Source organism: Mobula hypostoma, chromosome 8 (genome assembly GCF_963921235.1).
Source record: "Mobula hypostoma chromosome 8, sMobHyp1.1, whole genome shotgun sequence".
NCBI lineage: Eukaryota > Metazoa > Chordata > Chondrichthyes > Myliobatiformes > Myliobatidae > Mobula > Mobula hypostoma.
The window spans coordinates 20,028,475-20,056,187 of record NC_086104.1 but is presented as its reverse complement, the minus strand read 5'-3'; the positions used below and the strand labels follow the sequence as shown (position 1 = coordinate 20,056,187).

The 27,713-nt window shown below is 43.1% G+C and overlaps 1 protein-coding gene across 6 annotated transcripts in view; it reads left to right on the top strand.

Annotated features, from left to right (window-relative positions):
• ltbp1 (latent transforming growth factor beta binding protein 1) overlaps positions 1-27,713 on the top strand; it is a 463,174-nt gene that overhangs the window by 175,823 nt on the left and 259,638 nt on the right. For all 6 annotated transcript variants that reach the window (XM_063055533.1, XM_063055535.1, XM_063055537.1 and 3 more), the window contains 2 exons: positions 3,318-3,595; positions 9,076-9,178. In XM_063055533.1, coding sequence (XP_062911603.1) covers positions 3,318-3,595; positions 9,076-9,178 — 381 coding nt within the window. The remainder of the gene's footprint in view (positions 1-3,317; positions 3,596-9,075; positions 9,179-27,713) is intronic.

Here is a 27,713-nt window from a genome sequence, read left to right as displayed (position 1 = left end):
TGGTCATTGTAAATTATTTCCTGATCAGGCTAGGGTTAAATCGGGGGATTGCTGGGTGGGTCAGCTTGAAGGGCTGGAAGGCCCAATTCTGTGCTGTATTTCAGTAAGTAAATTAATCAATATAATCTATTCCAAATCAAACTGATGTACCTCTCGCCTGGGCTAGCGACTTAATATAGGGGGTGATAGCCCCCGGCCTGGCCAAACTTAAGAAATCTTGTTTGGGTGGATGCTGCGCGATGTGTCCCCTGTTACAAATCAATACCCCAAAATAACAAGCAGTACACAAATGCGATTAAACAATTAAGCTTCATAATTCTTACTTTGACTATATGGTTAGTAAAGAAACGAAAAAAAAAAATGGAAAAAGGGGCCCAATCTTATTAAACAGTCAGTTGTGCAAAGTTGGAGCTCACTGTTAAGTCTCTTACTCCCAAATCTCTCCATTCCCGTCTTCTCTCCTCATCTCTCCCCGGCAAAAGCCCGCGAAAAATCTCCTTCCAGATTCACAAGACAGAGCAACAAAATCCTGATTGGCTGACATGCATAACCAAAGTCCTGTTATCTCCAGCCATAACCCAGACATTGCTGCTACAGAGAAACCATTACCTCAGCAGTGAACATTACAGAGAAGCCATTTCATAAGCAGTGAATCCTTACAGCACGTTACACTGAGATAAATGAGCAGTAAATGCTGACATGGAGAAGTGGTCCAAATGTCATGTTTATGTGGCCTACGTCCCATGTAATCTGATAATTGCTGTTATGATCCAGCTAAAATAAATGAAAACACCTCTAATCTGCTGGACTTATTTCAGAGAGATTAAACGTATCAGACCTCCATCGTTATTAGTGTCCGTTTCTTTCCCCAAACTAAGTCCCACAAGTTGCTTTCCCCACACCACCTCACCAATTGGAGTCCTTCCCTCAGAATCACCAGTCTCCTCTTCCCATTTTCTTTCCCCCAAGTTATGTTTATTGCGGGTGCTTCATTCATCTGCCCGAGGATGCAACTCCAACTTGCGCATCTATGAGATCTATCACCATGCAGTCCATTTATATATAAAAAAGAGAAAATGATTGTCTTCCCACCCCAATCCAATTACTAGTGGAGAGGTAGCTGATGGAAGCAGAGAGGAAGGGGGAGTTGGAAGTGTGGGGTGAGGAGATGGTGAAAAAAGAGAGCGAGAGGATAGGAAAGGCAGGGGGAAAAGGGAAGAACAGATTGGGAAAGTGAGAATGAAAGGAGGAAACAGAGGGAAAACTGGACAGTAAGACTTTGACAAACAGGAGAAAATCTGCAGATGCTGGAAACCCAAGCAACACAAGCAAAATGCTGGAGGAGCTCAGCAGGTCAGGCAGCATCTATGGAAAAGAGTAAACAGTCAACATTTCAAGCTGAGACCCTTCAACAGGACAGGGGGAAAAGATAAAGATGAGAAGTCAGAGTGTGGGGGGAGCAGGGGAAGAAGTACAAGGTGAAAAGTGAAACTGGGAGAGTGGGAGGGGCTGAAGTAAAGAGCTGGGAGGTTGATTGATGAAAGAGACAAAGGGCTGGAGAAGGTGGAATCTGATTGGAGAGGGTAGAAGATCATGGAAAAAAGGAAAGGGAGGAGCACCAGAGAGGGATGACGGGCAGGTAAGGAGATATGGTGAGAGAGGGAAACAGGAATGGGGAATGTTGAAGGAGAGGAGGGGAGCAATTACCGGAAATACAGACTTTTTCTGGGTTAAGTCATGACTTGCTATCTTAACTTTTTTAAGGTTGTAATGAAGGTCATTAATGAAGGGAGAGGCTGTTCATATTATATATTAGATTAGATTAGATTCAACTTTATTGTCATTGTGCCAAGTACAGATACAAAGCCAATGCAATGCAGTTTAGCATCTGACCAGAAATGCAAAGAATATTGTTACTTACATAATAACTGTGGATAAAAAGTAAGTGCTACAGCACACAAATATAAAAGTACTGAGACAGTACAAGATGGGTGCAATACTGCTTAGTGCTGTGAAGTGAGGTTCAGCAGGGTCACAGCCTCAGAGAAGAAGCTGTTCCTGTGCCTGCTGGTGTGGGAGCAGAGGCTCCTGTAGCACCTACCGGATGAGAGGAGAGTAAAAAGTTCATGGTTAGGGTGAGATGCATCCTTGATAATGTTTTTTGCCCTGCCCAGGCAGTGTTTATGGTAGATGTTCTCAATGGGGGGCAATCGGGTGCCGATAATCCGCTTGGCAGTTTTCACCACACGCTGGAGTGCTTTGTGGTCTGATATGGGACAATTGCCATACCACACTGAGATGCAGTTGGTCAGTATGCTCTCAATGGTACAGCAGTAAAAGTCCGTCGTATCCTAGGACAGAAATGAGCTTTCTTGATGCTCCGCAGGAAGTAAAGACACTGATGCGCCTTTTTGATCAGGATGGAAGAGTTCAGGGACTAGGTGAGATCCTCGGAAATGTGGACACCAAGGAATTTGACGCTTGATACACGCTCCACTATAGTTCCGTTGATGTAGATGGGGATGTGAGTGTGGCTTCTAGCATGCCTGAAGTCCACAATGATCTCCTTGGTCTTCCAGGTGTTAAAGGCTAGGTTGTTGTCGGCACACCACGCGGCCAGGTGCTGGACCTCGTCCCTGCAGGCCGTCTCGTCATTCCCTCTGATCAGGCCAACCACCATGGTGTCGTCTGTGAACTTGATTATGGAGTTGGAACCATGTACAGGAACACAGTCATAGGTGAAAAGGAAGTACAGAAGAGGGCTCAGCACACAGCTTTGAGGCACGCCGGTGTTCAAAATATATATTTTAGTAAGATGTTTGACAAGGTCCCTCTTAAGAGGCTCATCCAGAAGATTATGCATGCAATGCACAGTGAGTTGGCTGTTTTGATTCAGAATTGGCTTGCCAATAGGGGTTAATGATCGATGAGAGATAATCTTGGTTGGAGGTCTGTGACTAGTGACATTCTGCAGAGGCCTCTGCTATTTGTGATATATGTGTAAATCAACCTCTACCTTAAATATTCCCAAAGACTTGGCCTCCACAGGCGCTTTGGCAATGAAATCCAGAGTTTCACCACTGTGGATATCTATATTACTTAAGCTGCTGTTATACTGTGTGATGGTGTAATGCTCTGGTGAATGTTGCAATGTTGTTTTACTCATGTGTAGCACTATTATTATATTTGTAAGTTTACACATATAATTTGTATAATATCTTGCAAATAAGTTTGATCCTGGTAGCATTGAATTTTGTAAGAAGATTTATATGTTGCTTATTCATCAGCATTGTGTTTTGATCTTCTTTCATGCACAGTGAAGTTCCCACCCAACATCGTGAACATCCATGTCAAACATCCACCTGAAGCAACAGTGCAGATCCATCAGGTTTCCAGAGTAGACAGCTCATCGCCACAGCAGAAGGTGAAGGGTGCCAAGTCGAGCCATCAACAGATCTCTTACCACATCCAAAGTCCTCCAGTATCCCATGTGCCGAATTCCGTCTATAACCACCACCAGCAAGTTCGCACCTACCACTATCCTAGAATTCAATCAAAGCTGGGACGTTGCTTCCAGGAAACTGCAGGTGCACAGGTCAGACCTCACGGCTAATTCTCTTTTTAACTATTAAGATGTCGTTGATCAATTGCAGACCTTGCAGATGGACAGGTTCTTTGTTTCCCTACTAGAGAGCTAATCAGCATGACACAAATATTCCAATTTCAGGACCCCCTCCCTCCAATGTTCCCTCTAATTTGTAATGACCAGTGTGCACAAAAATCTTGTGCTGTGCATTTTTGTTGCCCAGTGACAACAATATGTGTGGACTGAATTACTGATTCAATAATTTTTTCAATAAAAACAGTATAAATAAACCAGTTCTAAAATTTGCAGACAAATCATCATAAACTCCACATTCTCAACCTTCACTCTTATTTGGAACTTACCTGAAAGTACCTGTAGTTTAATCTTCAGGTTTTTGATTGTCATGATTTAATATTGAAATGAATGGTTTGCGGAAAGATTCGTTTTAAGCTGTGGTACAGACACATTAATTCCAGAAGAACCACTCCCTAGGTGAAATTATTGGTGCTTGTGACACAATAGTCCTATACTAATCAAAATTATGGGGCAACATGGATGTATCGTGGTTAGCACAATGGTTTACAGTACCAGTGACTGAGGTTCAATTCCCACAGATGACTGTAAGGAGTTTGTACATTCTCCCTGTGACCGCGTGGGTTTCCTCCGGGTGCTCCGATTTCCTCCCACAGTCCAAAGCTGTACCAGTTGGTAGGTTAAATACTCATTTAAAATTGCCCCTTGATTAGGCTAGGATAAATGGGGGGGGGGGGGAGAGGTGGTTGCTGGCCGGTGAGGCTCAAAGGGCTGGAAGGGCCTGTTTCATGGTGTATCTAGATAGATCGTTTGATAGAGGGAGTGAGATAGTGAGTATCTTTGTGGAGATCAGCTCAGCTGGTGTTCACCCAATCCATTTCAGCATCTGATGAGAATTCTTGCTGTCTTTTCATATGTTATGTCCAGACCCTATTACTCTTCAATGGAAGTTAATTCTGTTCCTTCCACCTTAAATGTCTGTAGCACAAACCCACTTGTCCTTTAAAGCCAGTATTTCTATACTGAACATCCACCTATTAGGATACTAGTACTTTCACCCCTCCACATCTACTTTGTCTACACTTCTTGCTGCCTGGGGAAGGAGCTATAACATAATCAAAGGCCCCACCTATTCTCTCTTTACAACCTCCCTCCATCGGGCAGAAGATTCAAAAGCCTGAAAGCATGATCCAAGGACCAGGACAACTTCTATCCCACTATTATAAGACAATTGAATGGTCCCCGGTAAGATGAGGTGGAATCTTCACCTCACAATTAAACTTGTTATGACCTTGCACCTTATTGCCGGCCTTCACTGCACTTTCTCTGCAACTGTAGCACTTTATTCTGCACTCTGTTATTATTTTCCCTTGTACTACCTCAGTGCACTGTTGTGATGAATTGATCTATATTAACAGTATGCAAGACAAGTTTTTCACTGTACCTTGGTATCTGTGACGATAATAAACTAATTCCAATTTACCTCTTGGGTTGTTGAGGATACTTCAGTTGTTTCTTTGACCTGTTGGGTGTTTCCATCATATTGATGTGTTTAAAACCATGACAACTCTACTTGGTTTGCTTGTCTCTGCACTGAACTGAGGCTGTGGTCTGCAACAGGCTTCTGGGCTGGCTGTGACTCAATTTGTGGCTGTGGACTCACTTTCGTGAACTTCGGTTCTGAAAGTTATTTGCTTAAGTTTATAGTTTGCACAGTTTGTTGCTTTTTCCAGCACGTTGGATGCTTGACTGTCTTCTTTTTTTAATGGCTTCTATTGAGTTTCTTTGTTTTGTGGATGCCTGTCAGGAGACAAATTTCAAAGTACTTGTATGTATATAAATAGACTTTGAAATTTGGGCCTGATAATTTCATGGATAATGGAATTCACATTAGTAAGATTGAGAAACAATTTGAAAATAGTTTGCTTTTAACTTCAGAGCAGAGCTTAGATTTTTCGTTACTGGACTTCGGTGCCTGGTACCTCTATGTTTATATTCAGTTCCACTACATTGGCGAGTCAGACTCACAGGAAAACTTTGAAGCTGTGGGTATCTTCTCCACAGGCTGACACTGTTACACAGTGTCTTTGTTGGTGGATTTAAGTAGATCAACATTAAATGTACTCATCTTTTAATGGGATTGGCAGGATAAATGCAGGACTGATGCACACCCTGGAAGGCAGGTGTGTTTGGAAGCTGAGGTCTGCACCCCAGTGTAAGAGATTGGATATTAAGGGTAGAGATGAGAAGAAATTTCTTTACCCAATGGCTATTGAATGTTCGGAATTCCCTACTCAGGAAGGCTGTGGAGTCTCAATTGTTGAGTATATTTAAGGCAGATACTAATAGATTTTTGGATATTATTTGAATTGATGGTTCCTAAAGGAACCAGATCTTATTGGATTACAAAGCAGGCATGAAGGCCTGAATAGTCTACTCTTAATATTATTAAATGTTTTCCCATTGGGGTTTTCTTTCATCAAATTCAATTGGATATTTTTTCTTCCATGTTCCCCATGTCAGATCTTGCAACTCCCACTTCTTTTAGATGAGTTGTAGAGTCATAGAGAACTGCAGCCCAGAAACAGACTACTGGGGCCATCTAGTCAGTTCCAACCTGATCTTCTGCCTTGTCCTATCTCCCTGCACCCCGGCCGCAACCGTTCTTATCTCCCTCATCCACGTACCTATCCAAACTTCTCCTAAATGTTACAATTGAACCCTCATCTACCACTTCTGTTGGTAGTTTGCACCACCATCTGAGTGAAGAAATTCTCCCATAAATTCCCCTTAAAAAAAAAATTTCACACTTCACCCTAATCCTATGACCTCTAGCTCTAGTCTTACCCAACCTGAGGGGTTAAAAGCCTGCAAGCATTCACTCTATTTGGAACCCCTCATAGTTTTGTTCACCTGTATAGGATCTCCCTTCATTCTCTTGCCCTCCAGGGAATAAAGTTCTAAACTGTTCAACCTTTCCCTGTAGCTCAGGTTCTCCAAGTCCTGCAAAGTCATTGTAACTTTTTTCTACGCCCTTTAAATTTTATTGACATCTTTCCTGTAGGTGAGTGACCAGAGCTGTACACAGTACTCCAAATTAGGTCTCTCCAATGTCCTGTACAACTTCAGCATATCATCCCAACTCCTGTACTCAGTATCCTGATTTATGAAGGCCAATGTGCCAAAAGCTCCCTTTACAGCCTATCTGCCTGCGATGCCACTTACAAGGAATTATGTATCTGTAATCACAAATCCCTTTGTTCTACTGCAGACCGTTCACGGTTCAAGTCTTTCGCAGGTGTGCTAAGTGCAACACCTCACACTTGTCTTCATTCAGCCATTTTCCCAGAGCCCCGCAGTCCTATCGTCAACAGTGTACTGAACAGAGCAGTACCAGTCAGAAAGATGTATGTAACAATATCCTACTATAATAGTTTTCCTCATGTGGGGAAATGTCTTGGCTGTCACCCAGGGAATGCTTGGATGAAAGCAGATATAGAGTGAACAATGGACAGTTATATAACACAGCTTTTACAACTCCTGGCATACCACAGAGCTTAACTAACCTTAAACTTAGTCCTGTTCATCAGAAATGTAAATTGGTTTCAATTATGAATGTGCTAGCACCCTTGTGTTTGCATAAACTGTAGGTGAATTAAGTGATCTTTGGTATTGTATGATTGCCTAGGTCTCCAATGGATTTGGCATTCCAGTGCAGTTCTTTTCTTTGTGTGTGCACTATGCACCTTTTTATAATTGTCAGGCCAGATGCCAAATTTGTCCCTGCTTCGTTTGCACAATTTCACTGCCAGCATTTGGCTCTTGTGCAGAGACTGCGTAGCTTATTCCAGTAGGCCAGCACCGTTCATTTTCTCTTCCTTTAACATTGGCGACTATGTTGATTGAGTTCCTTCCACAGCTGCTGATCTGCCCCATGCTTTCTGGAGGGAGTTAGGTAGAAAATGCAAGAAGCACTCAGCAGGTCAGGTGGAAAGAAATGCAACGATAAAAATGCAGGTCAAAGCTGAAAATCTGCAGTCAGGACTAGAGAGACAAGTTGTTGCCAAGAAGGTTAGGGAGGCCTGGATAAGGAAAAGGAAATAACTGTGATTGTGTGAGTCTAAGGTTGTTGTGGAGATAGCTGTAGATGTCATCTTATCTGTGGATTAATGGGGGCAGTTGGAGAGTGACAGATACCCCCCCCCCATTTGTGTTCCCTTCATGTTACTTCAGTTAGTAAATGAATGCTTTATCACTCGCTGAGTAAAATTATTTTTCCTTAGCTATTCATGACTATATACCACTGATAAACATAAATTTGTGTCCACTATCTATTTCCCTTGCTGCTGAGGTATAGTTTCTCTCTGTTCACAGTGTTGAGGTTTTATTAAAATTCTATTCACCATAGAAACATTCCAAATGTTAAAAGGGCTGGACAGATTTGATACGGCAAAGTTATTTCCCATGGTAGGGGATTCTAGGGCAACAGGGCACGACTTCAGGATTGAAGGACGTCCTTTTAGAACTGAGATGTGGAGAAATTACTTCCGTCAGAGTAAATCTGTGTGTGGTGCATGGCCAAGTGGTTAAGGCGTCGGTCTAGTGATCTGAAGGTCGCTAGTTTGAGCCTCAGCTGAGGCAGCGTGTTGTGTCCTTGAACAAGGCACTTAACCACACATTGTTTTGCGACGACACCGGTGCCAAGCTGTATGGGTCCTAGTGCCCTTCTCTTGGACAACATCGGTGGCGTGGAGAGGGGAGACTTGCAGCATGGGCAACTGCCTGTCTTCCATACAACCTTGCCCAGGTCTCAATCAACATCGAAAATTGATGGACAGCTGAAGAAGAAGGTAAATCTGTGGAATTTGTTGCCATGAGCGGCTGTGGAGGCCAAATCACTGGGTGCATTTAAGGCAGAGATAGATAGGTTATTGATTAGCCAGGGCATCAAGGGGCATGGGGTGAAAGCAGGGGAGTGGGGATGACTGGATGATGTAGATCAACTCATGACTGAATGGTGGAGCAGACTCAATGGGCCAAATGGCCCACTTCTGGCTCCTTTATCTTATGGTCTTAATTAAATCTTCCATCAGTACCTTTTGTTCCAAGATGGTCGATCATCATATCTATAATTGCCAGCCCTGGCAACAGCCTTGTTACTCTAATCTGCAACCTTTCTTACCTCACCTCAGTTTTCCTGTGGTGGCATCACCTGATCTGTACACGTACTCTCGCTGCAGCCTAACTAGCATTTTATGCAGTCCCAGCATGCATGACTGAAGGGAGACAATCCCTGTTCTTGTTTTCTGTATCTTGTCTCATAAATCTTTATTTAACTGTTCTGTTGCCTTCAGAAATCTATAGGTGAATGACTCTAACATCCACCAATCCCGAACGTTTTCCTTCCATGACAGTGCAGAACTAAGACTGATTTTAATATTCTTGCCTGTTTATAGTGCGGGAAACCTCTACCAGGCCTTTCAAAGCAGGAAGATTGCTGCGGAACTGTGGGTACCTCATGGGGATTCCACAAATGCCTGAAATGCCCCAAGAAGCCTTGTAAGTCTGGTTGTTTAAGAATTAAATTGTTTTTAAAACAGTGCATTTACATTAAATGAAGCTAAGTTTTAAATATCTTGTGTTTAGCTTGCCACTGTTTGTTTTCTGGATAATTAATTTTGGACTTGGAGGCATTTTGTGGAAACTGCTTCTGCAATGGAATTATCTTATTGTGTTTGTGCAGTATATCTAGCAGACTTCTGTAAATTGGTCAAAATTCTTTGTTTTTTTTTCAATTTCAGTTGTCCAACTTAAGAAAAAAATCACATTTTAAAATAGTATATTTTAAATCAGTCTTGATGCTTTGTTAATGCTTTTACATGAAACCTTTTCTCATTGACCTTTGGCCTTGGTTCTTCTGAATTATAACCCTGAATTTGATTTGCAGTGGCCTTAAATTCCCAGGATGGTAACATTCAGTAATGTGGAGTAACATACATCAAAGTTGCTGGTGAACGCAGCAGGCCAGACAGCATCTCTAGGAAGAGGTACAGTCGACGTTTCAGGCCGAGACCCTTCGTCAGGACTAACTGAAGGAAGAGTTAGTAAGAGATTTGAAAGTGGGATGGGGAGGGGGAGATCCAAAATGATAGGAGAAGACAGGAGGGGGAGGGATGGAGCCAAGAGCTGGACAGGTGATTGGCAAAGGGGATATGAGAGGATCATGGGACAGGAGGCCCAGTGAGAAAGACAAGGGGGGGGGAACGCAGAGGATGGGCAAGGGGTATAGTCAGAGGGACAAAGGGAGAAAAAGGAGAGTGAGAGAAAGAATGTGTGTATAAAAATAAATAATGGATGGGGTACAAGGGGGAGGTGGGGCATTAGCGGAAGTTAGAGAAGTCAATGTTCATGCCATCAGGTTGGAGGCTACCCAGACGGAATATAAGGTGTTGTTCCTCCACCCTGAGTGTGGCTTCATCTTTACAGTAGAGGAGGCCGTGGATAGACATGTCAGAATGGGAATGGGATGTGGAATTAAAATGTGTGGCCACTGGGAGATCCTGCTTTCTCTGGCGGACAGAGTGTAGGTGTTCAGCAAAACGGTCTCTCAGTCTGCATCGGGTCTCGCCAATATATAGAAGGCCACATCGGGAGCACCGGACGCAGTATATCACCCCAGCCGACTCACAGGTGAAGTGTCGCCTCACCTGGAAGGACTGTCTGGGGCCCTGAATGGTGGTAAGGGAGGAAGTGTAAGGGCATGTGTAGCACTTGTTCTGCTTACAAGGATAAGTACCAGCAGGGAGATCAGTAGGGAGGGATGGGGGGGACGAATGGACAAGGGAGTCGCGTAGGGAGCGATCCCTGCGGAAAGCAGGGTGGGGGAGGAAAAGATGTGTTTAGTGGTGGGATCCCATTGGAGGTGGCAGAAGTTACGGAGAATAATATGTTGGACCCGGAGGCTGGTGGGGTGGTAGGTGAGGACCAGGGGAACCCTATTCCTAGTGTGGTGGCGGGAGGATGGAGTGAGAGCAGATGTGCGTGAAATGGGGGAGATGCGTTTGAGAGCAGAGTTGATGGTGGAGGAAGGGAAGCCCCTTTTAAAAAAAGGAGGACATCTCCCTCATCCTGAGAGCAGATGCGGCGGAGACGGAGGAATTGCGAGAAGGGGATGGCATTTTTGCAAGAGACAGGGTGAGAAGAGGAATAGTCCAGATAGCTGTGAGAGTCAGTAGGCTTATAGTAGACATCAGTGGATAAGCTGTCTCCAGAGATAGAGACAGAAAGATCTAGAAAGGGGAGGGAGGTGTCGGAAATGGACCAGGTAAACTTGAGGGCAGGGTGAAAGTTGGAGGCAAAGTTAATAAAGTCAATGAGCTCAGCATGCGTGCAGGAAGCAGCGCCAATGCAGTCGTCGATGTAGCAAAGGAAAAGTGGGGGGCAGATACCAGAATAGGCACGGAACATAGATTGTTCCACAAAGCCAACAAAAAGGCAGGCATAGCTAGGACCCATACGGGTGCCCATAGCTACACCTTTAGTTTGGAGGAAGTGGGAGGAGCCAAAGGAGAAATTATTAAGAGTAAGGACTAATTCCGCTAGACGGAGCAGAGTGGTGGTAGAGGGGAACTGATTAGGTCTGGAATCCAAAAAGAAGCGTAGAGCTTTGAGACCTTCCTGATGGGGGATGGAAGTATATAGGGACTGGACATCCATGGTGAAAATAAAGCGGTGGGGGCCAGGGAACTTAAAATCATCGAAAAGTTTAAGAGCGTGAGAAGTGTCTCGAACATAGGTAGGAAGGGATTGAACAAGGGGGGATAAAACCGTGTCGAGGTATGCAGAAATGAGTTCGGTGGGGCAGGAGCAAGCTGAGACAATAGGTTTGCCAGGACTGGCAGGTTTGTGGATCTTAGGTAGGAGTTAGAAATGGGAAGTGCGAGGTGTGGGAACTATAAGGTTGGTAGCAGTGGATGGGAGATCCCCTGAGCGGATAAAGTCGGTGATGGTGTGGGAGACAATGGCCTGGTGCTCCTTAGTGGGGTCACGATCGAGGGCTAAATAAGGGGAGGTATCCGTGAGTTGTCGCTGTGCCTCGGCAAGGTAGAGGTCAGTACGCTAGACTACAACAGCACCCCCCTTATCGGCGGGTTTAATAGTAAGGTTAGGATTAGTGCGGAGGGAGTGGAGAGCAGAGCGTTCGGAAGGAGTGAGGTTGGAATGGGAACAAGATGCGGTGAAGTCGAGACGGTTGATGTCCCGTCGGCAGTTAGCAATAAAGAGATCCAGAGCAGGGTGTCCATAAAGAAGAGGAGGGTTGAAGACGGGAGAAGGGGTCATCGGTGGGGGTGGAAGAGTCCTTGCCGAAGAAATAGGCTCGCAGACAGAGACGGCAGAAGAAGAGTTCTGCATCATGGCGAATGTGGAGTGATAGGATTTTGTTTTTAGGTCATTCATCGATTCAAGAACAGCTTCTTCCACTCTGCAATGCAATTTCTGAATGGACAGTGAACCACGAACACTACATAACTACTTTATTATTTCTATTTTTGCACTAATTTAATTTAACTATTTTATATAATACTTTCATCTTTAATAATCTTGAAGCATACATTAAAATGAGGAAGAAAAAGAGAAATAGAGAGATCAGAGTGACATTGACTAGAGGCAACAGGAGTAAGCTGAGAGAAAGGAGATAATGGGCTATAGTTACATAGGAAAATATCGAAGCAGCTGCATCAATGAGATATAAATTAGAGGACGGTTCTGTTCCTGCAGTATATGCATCAGTGTACTTTTGATTTTCCTGCCTGTGGTAATGTAGGACAAAAGTAGGAATATGCTGAAGTAGACAGAAATGGACATTTGGTTCCAGCTTCGTCAGCATACAGAGCAATCCCATTCCACCAATGATTTTCACACAAAAACAATTAAGTAGGAGCAGGAATAAGCCATTTATCCCCTACTGCTTCAAATTCCCTGTAACTTATTCTTAGCATATTCCCATCAATCTTTTTAGATTCTCAGTATCCAACACCTCTAGTGCATGAATTCCACATAGACTGCATCTGAAGACAGGATTGAATGTGGTTTACTGGAGTTGAGGGGCAGCAACTCAGCTAGCTGTGCTACTGTCCTGTCAAGTCAAGTTTATCACCATTTAACCGTATACACGTGTAGCCCCCCTGGACAGCTTCAGGGTCGCTCGGCTCTCTGTTGTCTAGGGAAATAGCCCTCGGACCCGCCAAACTGGGTAATTAGTTTGTGTGAATGCTGTGTGATGTACCCCACCCCGCCCAAATAACAGACAATACACCATACACGATTAAATGATTTACAGTTTATAGATACTACTGGAACTATATAATTAATAGAGAATAAAATATAAAAGGAAAATAAAAGGCGCCACACTTATCAAAGTTCAATCTCTTCGTGCACAAACAGTTGGAGCTCAGGACCCTTCTTCTTCACCCTGTGACCCCTCGGACCACCTCGACCGGCTGCCTGGGACCAACAATGGTGGTCGACCAGACGCTCCACATGAGTCCGTCTCCGTTTCCTCTCCTTGCCGAACGCCCCGCTTGGGGTCCAACCCTGTTAGCGGACTCACAGCACCTGGTCCACCCTCTGTCTCTCTCTCCCGCCTCCTGCCCCAAAACCCCGCGCATACAATATCTTACAGATGCACCAAAAACATAACAACTATCGCAATTGGTTCATAACATCTTCTTATCAGTAACGTGATTTAAACAAACTGTTGGCGGGAAGGACTTTCTCAGCAGTTAACATAACAAAGAAGCCCTTTCTATTATAACATAACAAAGAAGCCATTTAAGTTAGACTACGCAGTGACATAAAAAAAAGAAACCCCTTACACATGTATACCTGTCAAACAAGACAACGTTTCTTGGGATCACGGTGTAAAGCATTGTAGTATACATAACATATATATAAAACACCCAATAACTTAGGAAAGTAAGGGTAAAATTTACAGATGAATTATACATGAATAAACAAAGTAAGGTTGAAAGGTTCATTTTATTATCAAAGTATATAACTCAGCAATTCTGGAGTTCTCTGGGTAGCCATGAAACCAAGAAAGAAAAGAAAGGCAGCACGATCATCATCCCCTAAATACCACCTCCCCACAAAAAAAACAAGCAAAACGGATTAGGCACATCAACCCCCAGATCCCTCCTCCCGAACAAAAAACAAACAAAATGGATCAGGCACGTGGCCCCCAAATTCCTCCTACTGCACAAACAACTGAACAAAACAGATCAGGAACATGAACCCCTAAATCCCCTTCTGCGCACAAACAAAAGGAGAAGATCGGGTGGAAAAACCCAGAATATAAAAGCTATAAGACTGAAAAAAAGATTTTATAGTCGCAAGTCCATATCCAAAATGCAGAAAAAAACCTGGGAAACACTCTCCGGGCATAGCAGCAGGCTCTCCCCTCTCTGGCAATGTACCAGAGCGATGGAAAGACAGGCAGCTGGAGCACTCCTTCCGTACTCGCTTCGATGCTTCAATCGTCCTCGTCGCTTCAATGGGCGAACAACGAAAGCCTTAATCAGCGAAGTGGAACCAAACTTCGTCCTGCGCCCTGTCAAGTAAAGTGTTTAGACGAAGTATCGTCAAGCACAGAACAGATTAACCAGTGACACTTCGAAAACAATGCTGCAGGGAGTTGAGAAGCCTACTGGCCTGAGGGAAGAAACTGTTTCCATCCTGACCGTTCTTGTTTTTATGCATCGGAGTCTTCTGCCTGATGGTTGAATGTCAAAGAGGATGCTGGATGGATGGGTGGGATCCTTAATAATACTAAGGGCCCTGCGTATGCAGCACTCCTGATAATTGTCCCTGATGGAGGGTAAGGAGACCCCTATGATCCTCTCAGTCATTCTCACAGTCCTGTCTGATTCTTCCGGTCTGATACTCGGCTGCTCCCGTACCAGATGGAAGTGCCGCTTGTCAGGATGCTCTCAAAGGTGCTCCTGTAAAATTCAGTTTCAGATGTGGGGGGCTGGGGAGCCTTGCTTGCCTCAATCTTCTTCGGAAGTGGAGGTGTTGCTGTGCCTTCTGTTCAGGGAGGTGATATTAAGGGACCAAGTGATGTCATCAGTGACGTGAACTCCTAGGAACTTGGTGCACTGAACTCTCTCTATGAAGGAGCCATGTATTTGCAGAGGGGGGGTGGTTCATCTGCACTTTCCTGATTTCTTTGGTCTTCTCCAGGTTCAGATGAACATAGGTTGTTCTCACATCAGTTCACCATCTGCTCCACTTCCTCTCTCTATTCCAACTCATCATCGTTGTTGATAAAGCCAACCTCTGTTGTGTTATGACGGTGCTCAGACAGTGGTGTCTGAAAAGAGGGTGCTGTCTAAGTCGCATACCATCTTGGACAATGTCTCCCATCCACTACATAATGTACTGGTTGGGCACAGGAGTACATTCAGTCAGAGACTCATTCCACCGAGATGCAACACAGAGCGTCATAGGAAGTCATTCCTGCCTGTGGCCATCAAACTTTACGACTTCTCCCTTGGAGGGTCAGACACCCTGAGCCAATAGGCTGGTCCTGGACTTATTTCCTGGCATAATTTACATATTACTATTTAATTATTTATGGTTTTATTGCTATTTAATTATTTATGGTGCAACTATAAGGAAAACCAATTTCCCCCGGGATCAATAAAGTATGACTATCCAATTTCCCCCGGGATCAATAAAGTATGACTATCCGCAAACTTGTTGACATGGTTTGAGCTGGATCCTGTGAACAGCAGCGGGCTGAGTACACAGCCTTGGGGAGCACCAGTGCTCAGTGTAATGGGACGAGAGACATGCTGCCCACATGGGCTGACTGTGGCCTTTCTGTTAAGAAGTCCAGGATCCAGTTACAGAGGGAGGTGTTGAGACCCAGCGGGGACAGTTTCCTCACCGGTTTCTGGCGTTATGATGGTGTTAAATGCCAAGCTGAAGTATATTAACAATAATCCGGCATATAAAATTCCATCTTCCAGGTGGGACAGGGCAGAGTGGAGGTCAGAGGCTAGTGCATTGTCATTGGATCGATTTGAATGATGAGCGAACTAGAAAGGGTCGTGTCACAGGGTATGGTATTGAGTATAGAGGTGTTCCACAATGGAGACGCTCTGTACCCAGTCCCTCAGCTCGATACCAACCGCAGCTTACAAATCTAGCCCAGCTCTATGGGTGATCTGGATTAAAACACTTAGCAAATTAGCCAATCTTTTTAACAATTTTGTTTTGATCAATATTGATACTTTCAATTACAAACCCCATTTCCAGAAATGTTGGGATATTTTCCAAAATGCAATAAAAACAAAAATCTGTGATATGTTAAGTCACGCAAACCTTTATTTAACTGACAAAAGTACAAAGAAAAGATTTTCTGACCAACTTAATTGTAATTTGTAAACCTACACAAATTTAGAATTTGATGGCTGCAACACACTCAACAAAAGTTGGGACAGAGTTAAAATAAGATTGAAAAGTGCACAGAATATTCAAGTAACACCGGTTTGGAGGACTCCACATTAAGCAGGCTAATTGGTAGCAGGTGAGGTATCATGACTGGATATAAAGGTAGCGTCCGTCAAAGGCTCAGTCTTTGCAAGCAAGGATGGGTTGTGGCTCACACCTTTGTGCCAAAATTCGTGAGAGAATTGTTAGTTCGAAATGAACATCTCTCAACGCAAGATTGCAGAGAATTTAGGTCTTTCAACATCTACAGTACATAATATTGTGAAAAGATTTGGAGAATTCAGAGACATCTCAGTGCATAAAAGGCAAGGTCGGAAACCACTGTTGAATGCGTGTGATCTTCGAGCCCTCAGGCGGCACTGCCTAAGAAACCGTCATGCTGCTGTGACAATTATAGCCACCTGGGCACCTGGGCTCGGGATTACTTCGGAAAACCATTGTCACTCAACACAGTCCGTCGCTGCATCCATAAATGCAAGTTGAAACTGTATTATGCAAGGAGGAAGCCGTACATCAACTCTATGCAGAAACGCCGGTGAGTTCTCTGGGCCCGAGCTCATCTCAGATGGACCGAAAGACTGTGGAACTGTGTGCTGTGGTCAGATGAGTCCACATTTCAGCTACTTTTCGGAAAAAACGGGTGTCGAGTTCTCCGTGCCAAAGATGAAAACAACCATCCAGATTGTTATCAGCGAAAGGTGCAAAAGCCAGCATCTGTGATGGTATGGGGGTGCATCAGTGCCCACGGCATGGGTGAGTTGCATGTATGTGAAGGTACCATTGACTCTGAGGCGTATATTAGGATTTTAGAGAGACATATGTTGCCATCAAGGTGACGTCTCTTCCCGGGACGTCCATGCTTATTTCAGCAGGACAATGCCAGACCACACTCTGCACGGGCTACAACAGCGTGGCTTTGTAGACACAGAGTGCGTGTGCTTGACTGGCCTGCTGCCAGTCCAGATCCATCTCCTATTGAAAATGTATGGCGCACCATGAAGAGGAGAATCAGACAACGGAGACTACGGTCTGTTGAGCAGTTGAAGTCTTATATCAAGCAAGAATGGACAAAATTTCCAATTGCAAATCTGCTACAATTAGTATCCTCAGTTCCAAAACGATTAAAAAGTGTTATTAAAAGGAAAGGTGATGTAACACAATGGTAAACATGCCTCTGTCCCAACTTCTGTTGAGTGTGTTGCAGCCATCAAATTCTAAATTTGTGTATGTTTACAAAATACAATTAAGTTGGTCAGTAAAACTATTGAAAATCTTTTCCTTGTACTTTTGTCAGTTAAATAAAGGTTCACGTGAATTAATATATCACAGATTTTTGTTTTCATTGCATTTGGGAAAATATCCCAACTTTTCTGGAAATGGGGTTTGTAGTTCACATCTGTTACGTGTGTGTTTCTAAGTGCCCATGTTAGAGAACTTTGGAACTACGGAGGTGCAAAAGATCAGTGTGACCACAGGTCTAGTGTGGGGTGTAAACTATGCAGGGTGGGATGATGTCACAGGCGAGGTGATATACAGAGAAATTGATGCAGTGTGGGCACACCAGTGCAGTTTTGCCATTTTGTTTCTGAAGTACAGTTGCATTTTGAAAACATTTAAGACTCTTTGAGGAAAGTAGGAACAATATTTTAAGAGGAAAGCAAGCAAAAGGATGAGGGCATTTCTGCCCCTTGGTTGCACCCCACCAAGAGCCGAGAGAGGAGAGTTGGAAAGGCTGAGTTTAGCATGGGGGTGTAACTGCAGTGTGGGGGTGGCCAGAGGTCGGCAGAGGCACAGCAGATGGGAAGGAACCAAGAGAATGGGTGAGCAAATTTGATTAGGGTGCAGAATAGGAAGAAATCCACCGATGACCATTGCCAAGAAATTTATCCCCAGTCATAGAGTCATACAGCACAGAAGCAGGCCCTTCAGCCCATTTGGTTCATGCTTAACGAGATTCCTATCTAAGCTAGTCCCATTTGCCCATGTTCAGCTCATATTCCCCCAAGCCTTTCATATCCATATATATGTCTATCTCCGCCCCTCATTTTGTGTATGTCTCTATATGATCACCTCTTTTTTTTGGTCCAGAAAATAAAGTCCCAACCCAGTCAAACCCTTTCTGCATAACTCAGTTCCTCGAGTCCTGGCAACATCCCCATAAATATCCTCTGCGTTCCTTCCAGCCAAATGGCCTCTTTCCTATAGCAGGTTAACCCAAACTGAACACAATATTACAAATGTGGCCTCACCAATATCTTGTACAATTGCAGTATAACATCTGAACATCCTGACTGATGAAGGCCTTTTTCACCACCTTATGCCACTGGGAACCATGCTCTGGCATTCCTAAATCTGTCTGTTCTACAACACTCTACAGGGCCCTCCACCCATTTGCGTTTTCAAAATGCAGCACCTCATATTTATCTGAATTAAATGACAATCGCCATTCCTTACTTACTGCGTATTATGCCACTAGCGTTTAGGGCAGCAATGAAGGTCCTCCATCTCTGGTGGTGTTCAGGGCTTCCTTCATCATGTCAGTAGCTTCCTCTCGGTTTTCACTACAGTCAGTCATGCAGGTCCTGGTGGAGACTTAGGAATACCGGTAGAAGGATTCTCCATTGCTGTTTTCATAACAATTTTGTTTTACCAGTTTGGGTTGTTAGCTTTGAGCTGAACCCCCAAACCTGGAGAACCAGTGGACCACTCTGAGTCTGGTTTCTACCCTTTGACCTGTTTGGCGTGGGCGATCCTAGCAAGAGCTAAACCATAAAACTGACTCCAGCCAACATAGATCTCCAGGTCATTGAGTCATGCATGCCTCCAAACCACAACAAGGCTGTAGTCCTCTTGGAGGAATTGCCATTCCACAGTCTACAGTCAACTTGGCTGTCTTCTCCATGGTGCCCCACATGTGGTTCAGGGTCCTCATTTCTGCCTCTACTATCCAACACCAAGCTGTCTGTGGTCTCCCACCTTTCCTCTACCCTTCAGGGGTCCAATGATGAAGGAGTTGGCCTCTCTTCTCATCTTATGCCCAATACATCCCCAACATTTCCTCATGATGATTGTGGCCATGTCCTCTTGATGACACTGAAGAGGTAGAGCGTGGTTGGAGATCTTTCTTGGCCAGAAAATACGGATGATCATCCAGAAGCTCGTGGTGTGGAATGACAACAGTTTGGCAAGGTGGCTTTCTGTTATGTGCCAGCATTCTGGGCCATACAAGAATTTGGACAAACCGCAGCTCTGGTACAGCTTCACCTTGTTGTGGATGCAGTACTAGAGATTGTTAATTCCCCTGCAGACCCTGTCACAAATGCAGATTGCATCACCAGAAGCTTTTTACTCCACTTTTCAGTGTAACACCAGCCTCTCTCATTGTGAAGGAAAGAGAAAACCAGAGATGTGGTTGTGATACAATGGAGAAAGAAACAAGCGGAAGAATTAAGGAAGTAAAGAAGAAAGACTTTCAGAAGTGAAAGAGCACAGAGAATTAGGAACACAGGACCTCAGAGATGGGTTAACAAAGGTACCACATTCTCATAAGCACCAGAGATTCTACAGGTGCTGGAAATCAGTATCAGAATCCGGCTTAATATCACTGGCATATGTCGTGAAATTTGTCATTATGCAGTAGCAATACGTTTTCAATACATAATAGTTAAACCTGTAAGTAAGTAAGTAAATGAATAAATAATAATTAAAAATATATATATATGTAATTAGTGCAATAAGAAAAAAAAAGTAGTCAGGTAGTGTTCATGGGTTCAATGTCCATTCAGAAATGTGATGGTCGAGGCGAAGAAACTACTCCTGAACACACCAGAGCATCACACAGGTCCTGATGAAGGGTCTCGGCCCTGAATGTCAACTGTTTATTCATTTCCATAGATGCTGTCTGACCTGTTGAGCTCCTCCAGCATTTTGTGCTCTTTGCCACATTCTCGGTTACTATTTTGTAAAAAGAGAGGTCAAAGGTGATGGATTATGGTGGTTGGATAAATTTAACACCAGTCACAGTTTGGTTGCATACATACCTTTATGCAAGCATTATTGTCAGTGTACAAACACGTCTGGAAATGTTTTCATTGTAGGTTTCTGTCAAATGGCTATGGATTGCAGTACGGATGTGGAGGTAGTGCAAAATCTCAAAGTTCAGAGTAAATTTATTATCAGGCTACATATATGTCACCATAGACAACCCTGAGATTGGTTGTTTGCGGGTGTACTCAATAAATTCATAGAATAATAACCATGATAGAATCAATGAAAAACCGTACCAACTTGGATGTTCATCCAGTGTCCAGAAGACAACAAACTGTGCAAATACTAAAGAAAGAAATAATAATAATAAGTAAGCTGTAAATATTGAGAACATGAAATGAAGAGTCCTTAAAAGTGAGTCCATAGATTGTGAAAAAAATTCAAAGATGGGTCAAGTGAAGTTGAGTGAAGTTATCTCTTTTGTTCAAGAGCCTGATGGTTCAGGGGTAATAACTGTTCCTGAACCTTGATAAGAGGCTGCTGTTGGGGTACCACTCGGCCAGTCTTTCATTCTCCCTCCTCTGTGCTGATTCATTACCGCCTTTGATTAGGCCTATGGTAGTGGTGTCATCGGCAAACTTGACTATGGCATCGGAGCTGTGCTTATCTACACAGTCATACAGTAAGTGTAAAGTGAGCAGAGCAGGGGGCCAAGCATATGGCCTTGTGGTACACCTGTGCTGATGGAGATTGTGGAGGGGAAATTGTTGCCAAACCAAAATGACTGGTACTATTTCACTGTATTACCTATTGCGTTGGCTCAATTTACATTAGTAAGCTGCCTGTTACGCTTCAATTTGAAACAGGAATTGGCTTAAAATGTAGCTTGAGTACTTAACAAGTAAATTGAGCAGATTCATTTACTTGTATCTTGAATGTTATTTACCAGTGAATGGTTGCAAATTGGTGGAATACACAATGGAACTTGCTGTCTAAATCTTTGGATTAGAAATTCCTTTGTGTGAAAACTAATCCCATGTTTGTGAAGCAGAATGAGTAAAAAAAATCAAATATAAATTATTCGGTAAGTGTATTTTGGTTCATGCCATAACATTGCTTTTAGTTCTGTGTAAAGGCACTGAAATTTGATCTGATACCTTGAGAATTGTGTCAGTGATTTTGCACCGTGTGAGGTAGCTGTGACTACACAGCAGCCTTTTGCATTCATGTTACTAAACTCTGTCTGTGGCACCTTCCATTTATGCTGCTGAGACAAGATTTTTTTTCGTTGTCGTGACGGTGGCTGCTGCTGTTCCTGGAGGAATGGGCTTGCCAAAGTTCAATTGGAACAAGAGTAAGTTTTCCACTTCTGCTATGCAGGAGCTGTCAACTGACAGATTGTGAATGAACTCCACCTACTGTTCACCCACTAACATCAAAAGGACAGTCAGAATCAGGTTTATTATCACTCTCATATGTCATGGAATCTGTTGCTTTGTGGCAGCTGTATAGTGCAAGACATAAAAATTACTATAAATTTCAAAATTAATAGTGTGAAAGATGAATAAGAGGTCGTGTTCATGGACTGTTCAGAAAGCTGATGGGGAGAAAGCTGTTCTTAAAATTTTGAGTGTGGGTCTTCAGGCTCCTGTACCTCTTCCCACAGTGTAGTAAGGTCAAGAAGGCATTTCCTGGATGGTGAGGTCTTTAATGATGAATGCAGCCTTCTTGAAGATATCTTCGATGGCGGGGAGGTTTTTGCCTATGATGGATCTGGCTGAGTTACCCTGTACAATTTCATGTGACCTTGACTATTGAAGGCTCCATCCATTTCAGGCTGTGATACAGCCAGTTGGAATGCTCTCCACCATACATCTGTAAATGTACCCAGTATCTCCAAACTCCAAATGAAGTTGATCTGTTGGTAGGACCACTTCATGATTGTATCAATGTGTTGGGCCCAGGATAGATCCTCTCAGTTATTTATACCCAGGAGTTTGAAGCTGCTCAGTCTTTCCACCACTGACACTCCAATGAAGACTGGAGTGCATTCTCTCAACTAACTATTCCTGAAGTCCACACTCACCTAGTTGGTCTTGCTGACACTGAGTGTGAGTTTGTTTTTGTGACACAACTCAACCAGTTGATCTATCTTGCCATCATTATCATCGTCGCTATATGACGTTCCACCAACAACAGTGGTGTCAGTGGTGAATTTAGTGATGGCGCCTGAGTTGTGCTTGTCATGAGTACAGAGAGCCCAGAGCAGTGGGCTAAGCACTCATCTTTGAAGTGCGCCAGTGTTGACTGTCAGTAAATAGGAGACAATATTACTGATCCACACTGACTGTGGTCTTCCGATAAGGAAGTTGAGGATCTGTTGAAAGGAGGTACAGAGGCCCAGGTTTTGAAACTTGTTGATTAGTAGTGAGGGGATGAGGGTGTTGAACATCAAGCTGTAATTGAAAACAACAGCCAGACATATGTTTTGCTGTTGTCTAGGTGCTCCAAAGCTGAGTGCAGAGCAAGTGAGGTGTCATCAGCTATAGACCAAATTGTAGTGGGTTCAGTTCCTTGTTCAGGCAAACGTTAATACCAGCCATGACCGACCCTTAAGACCCTTCATCACAGTAGATGTGAGTGCCACCAGGTGATAGCCATTGATGCAGATTGGAATAATTGAAGCAGATTGGAATTTCTGACTGCAGTATTGAGAGTTTGAAGATGTCCTTGAACACTCTATCTAGCTTGTCAGCACAGATTTTCAGTATCTCTCAAGTACACCATTAGGGTTGACACCTGAAACCATACGACCATAGGACGCAGGAACAGAATTAGGCCATTCAGCCTATCAAGTCTGCTCTGCCATTCCATCATGGCGGCTCCCAGATCCCACTCAACCCCATACACCTACCTTCCAGCCATATTCTTTGATGTCTTGACCAATCAGGAAATGATTAACTTCCGCCATAAATATACGCACAGGCTTGGCCTCCACCGCAGTCTATGACAGAGCATTCCACAGATTCACCATTCTCTGGCTAAAAAAATTCCTCCTTACCTCCTTTCTAAAAGGTCGCCCCTCAGTTCTGAGGCTGTGCCCGCTAGTTCTGGATTCCGCCAACTACAAAGGTTGCCCATCATAGGAAACATCCTCTCCACATCCACCCTATCTAGTCCTTTCAACATTCGGTAAGTTTCAGTGAGATCCCCACGCATTCTTCTAAATTCCAGTGAGTACATGCCCAAAGATGCCAAACACTCCTCATATGTTAACCCCTCCATTCCCGGAATCAACCTCGTGAACCTCCTCTGGACTCTCTCCAATGACAGCACATCCTTTCTTAGATAGGGGGCCCAAGACTGTTGACAATACTCCAAGTGCAACCTGACTAGTGTCTTATAAAGGATCAGCTTTATCTCCTTGTTTTTATATTCCATTCCCCTTTAAATAAATGCTGCCTTTACCACAGACTCAACCTGTAAATTAACACACTATTGTTCCTTTTACCAAAATGCATTATCATACATTCTTCAACACTGTATTCCATCTGCCACTTTTTTGCTCATTCTTTCAATTTGTCTAAGTCCTGCTGCAATCGCATCACCTCCTCAGCACTACCTACCCCTCCACCTATCTTCGTATCATCTGCAGACTTTACCACAAAGCCATTGATTCCATTATCTAAATCACTGACAAACAATGTGAAAAGTAGTGGTCACAATACTGACCCCTGAGGAACACCACTAGTCACTGGCAGCCAACCAGAAAAGGCCCCTTTTATTCCCACTCACTGCTTCCCATTTGTCATCAATTCCTCTATCAATGCCAGTATCTTTCCTGTAATGCCTAGGATTTTATCTTGTTAAGCAGCCTCATGTGTGGCACCTCATGAAATGCCTCTGAGAATCCAAGTAAATGAAATCCACTACCTCTCCTCTGTCCACTCTGCTTGTCACTTCCTCAAAGAACTTTAACAGATTTTTCAGCCAAGATTTCCCTTTACAGAAGCCATGCTGACTTTGACTTATTTTGTCATTAGTCTCCAAGTACAAATACCCCAAAACGTCATCCCTAATAATAGACTCTTAACACTTTTCCAACCACTGAGGTTAGGCTAACTGATCTATAATTTCCTTTTTTTTTGTCTTCCTCCCTTCTTACAGAGTAGACTGACATTTGCAATCTTCCAGTCTTCCAGGACCATACCAGAATCAAGAAATTCCTGAAAGCTCATGACCAATGCATCCGTTATCTTTTTCAGCAACTTCTCTCTGGACTCTGGGATATAGTCCATTTGGTCCAGGTGACTTATCCACCTTAAGGTCTTTGGGTTTGCCTCACACTTCTTCCTTTGTAATAGCAATGACACTCTCTCCTGCTCCCTTGACACTCATGGAGCTCTGGCACACTGCTAGTGTCTTCAACAGTGAAGACAGATGCAAAGTACCCATAAGTTCATCTACAATTTCTTTGTCCCCATTACTACCTCACTGGCATCATTTCTCAGTGATCCAACATCAACTCTCACCTTCCTTTTACTCCTTATACAACTGAAAAGTTTATGAGGGTTCACTGTCTTGAAGGATGTTCTGACATCGAACTTCAAGACAAAGACCATAGGTTTGCCAGCTGCTGTGGGGATTAGTGCTGGTGTAGCATTAATCTCCCTTTCAATTACAATTGTGTCACAACAAACACAGCACTTTCAGGAAAAGAACTGATAAGGAACGAAGTTTCTCTGGTAAGCATATTGATGAAGTAAAGTATGACTATGTAGATCTGGAAGCACACCTTACTCCCAGGATATTTACATTTAAATAATTGAATAAATTAGGAATAAAATACGAGGGTGAGCATTGATGAATATGAATCTTCTGAATTGTTATGCAAATCTTTCTGTTTTCTAATGCCGTAGAGTTATAGAGTCATTATCGGGCAGAAACAGGTCTTTCGGCCCACATATCAATGCTGACTATCAATTGCTGATTTATACTAACCCTATTTATCCACACATGGTCTGTAGCCTTCTGTGCCATTGCAATTTAAGTCCTTGCCTAAATATTTCTTAAGTATTGTGAGAATATCCACTCCCACCACTCCTCAGGCAGTGCGTTCTGGAGTTCAGTCTTCTACTTCCTCAAGTCTGAATCTCTTAACCTGAGGCTATGTATTCTCTTTTTGCCAACTTGTTCTTTAAGGTGAGGGATCGTTCAGTCTGTGAGTGACTCCAATTGACGACTGGTTGGACTCAGCCATCCTGAGAAAAGGAAAATGGTGGAAATCACTCTGCAGGCCAGGAACATCTATGGAAATAGAAACAAAGTGAATGTTTCATCTCAAAAAAAAACTTTACTGAGTTGAAACATAGACGCTATTTTTCATTCCATAGTTGCTGACTGATCTGTGGACTGTTTATGGTATTTTCTGCTTTTATTTCAGTTTTTTTTATCTTCAGCCTGAGAAATTGTCCAGCATAACCATGGAGTCAGTGATAAGCAGTAGTGTTGCCAGGGATACTCATATCACCTGGATGGTTTAATGGAAAAACCATGGCAAACAATCCGATAATCTGGTTTTACTGATGTGGAATGAAAGCTAAACACTGAATAGAACACTAGAGATAAAATGATAACAAAGTATTTGTTGCATGAGTTAACTTCTGAGCATTGCACGATTGTGTACAAAGTGCATGCATGTGGGCTTCCCTTAAGTGATGTTAAAAGGTCAAAATGACAGCTTCTCCCTAGTGCTTATTGTAATACTACTTTGCTTCGTGAAAGATTGTGTAGGTAACTGCAGCTGCAGTTCACCATAACGTTGGTGGGCTAAGATATCAGTATACACATCAGTATTTTTTTTATTGATAGACCTATGTCCCTCCCCAACAGATGAAGCGAGGAGTGGAAGATTGGGGGTTATGGTATTTTACTATGCACATTACCAAATAAATCACAACACAGCTCATTAATGTTCATTCCTTTGTCTCTGTCTTTAACCAGTTTCTTTTATACTCTCAAGAAGTGGTGGATTTCAAGACAAGATTATTGTGGAAAATAATAGTTCCTGTTGAGAGAGGCACCATATTGCCATTGACAACAAACTTGTTAGCTAGTTGACTGAGACTTAAATAATTGTTTCTTTGGATTGGTAGGATGAAGCAAGCGCTGTCAAAGAGATCGATGCTGGGCCTCAAATTTGTATAAATGATCGTAGTGACTTAAAGGAAGACATCGAATGTATGCTAAACTTCTGATGACATGTAGATGAGTAAAGAGTGCAGAGGGAGTAAGTAGTGTACAAAAGGATATAGATAAGAGTAGGCAAAGATCTGTACAATGTTAGAACAGTACAATGTGGAAAAATGTGAAGTTGTCCATTTTGGCAAGAGCAATAAAGAAGCATGCTTCCTAACTGGTGAGAAGGCTGAGGGCAATAAATGTGGGAAATAAAAGAGAAATGATTGAGAGCCATGTTAACTTTACAAACACTGTCCTATGTGGGTGGTAAAATTCCATCTGTGTGAGGAGTGCTCATGATCGCAGAAGACCTCTTTAATTGCGTGTCAATCTTCATAGGGAGTCTCTGTAATGTTAGCAGAAATAATTCAGCTCACTTGCACTTTAGTGCAGTGCTTATGAGGCGCTGCATGTTAAAGGTGCTTTCTTCTCTGGGTCTAGTGGGCTTTCTCAAGTTGAAATAAATGGTCTCACAGCACACTTCTGAAGAGCAGTCACCTAACAAGTAGTTATCCTTCACTAAACATAAGAACAATAGGTAATCTTTAAATCAGCTGGTTGTTTCGGGGCACTTGATGCGTGCAAGTTGGTTGCCAGCTATCCAATGTTGCAGTAAGGATTAATCTTTGAAAATATATTGGATATAATATGATGTAGGGTTTCGTAAAAGAACGTGCCACACAAATGCGGTTTCTTGGGCAAAATCAGTGGGAGGAGTTTAGTACTAGTCCTTTGAACACTATCACAAGGTGATGTCTAGATGTGACAGAATGGTTTCTGTGGCTGATGCTGTTGAAAGAAAGGGTGAGAAATTTGTCCTCGGTTTTTGCATGTAACACATGTTCAGCTGCATGGGATAGAGTTTGGTAGCAGGTAATAGTACTTCATACTTTATTGTCGCCAAACAATTGGTACTAGAACGTGCAATCATCACAGCGATATTTGATTCTGCGTTTCCCGCTCCCTGGATTACAAATATTAAATATTAAACATATTAATCATAGTAAAAATTAGTAAATATTTAAAAATTAAATTATAAATCATAAATAGAAAATAGAAAAATGGGAAGTAAGGTAGTGCAAAAAAACCGAGAGGCAGGTCCGGATATTTGGAGGGTACGGCCCAGATCCGAGTCAGGATCCGTTCAGTCTTATCACAGTTGGAAAGTTGTTCCCAAATCTGGCCGTATGAGTCTTCAAGCTCCTAAGCCTTCTCCAACCTGATGGCATGAACATTGACTTCTCTAACTTCTGCTAATGCCCCACCTCCCCCTCGTACCCCATCTGTTATTTATTTATATACACACATTCTTTCTCTCTCTCTCCTTTTTCTCCCTCTGTCCCTCGGACTA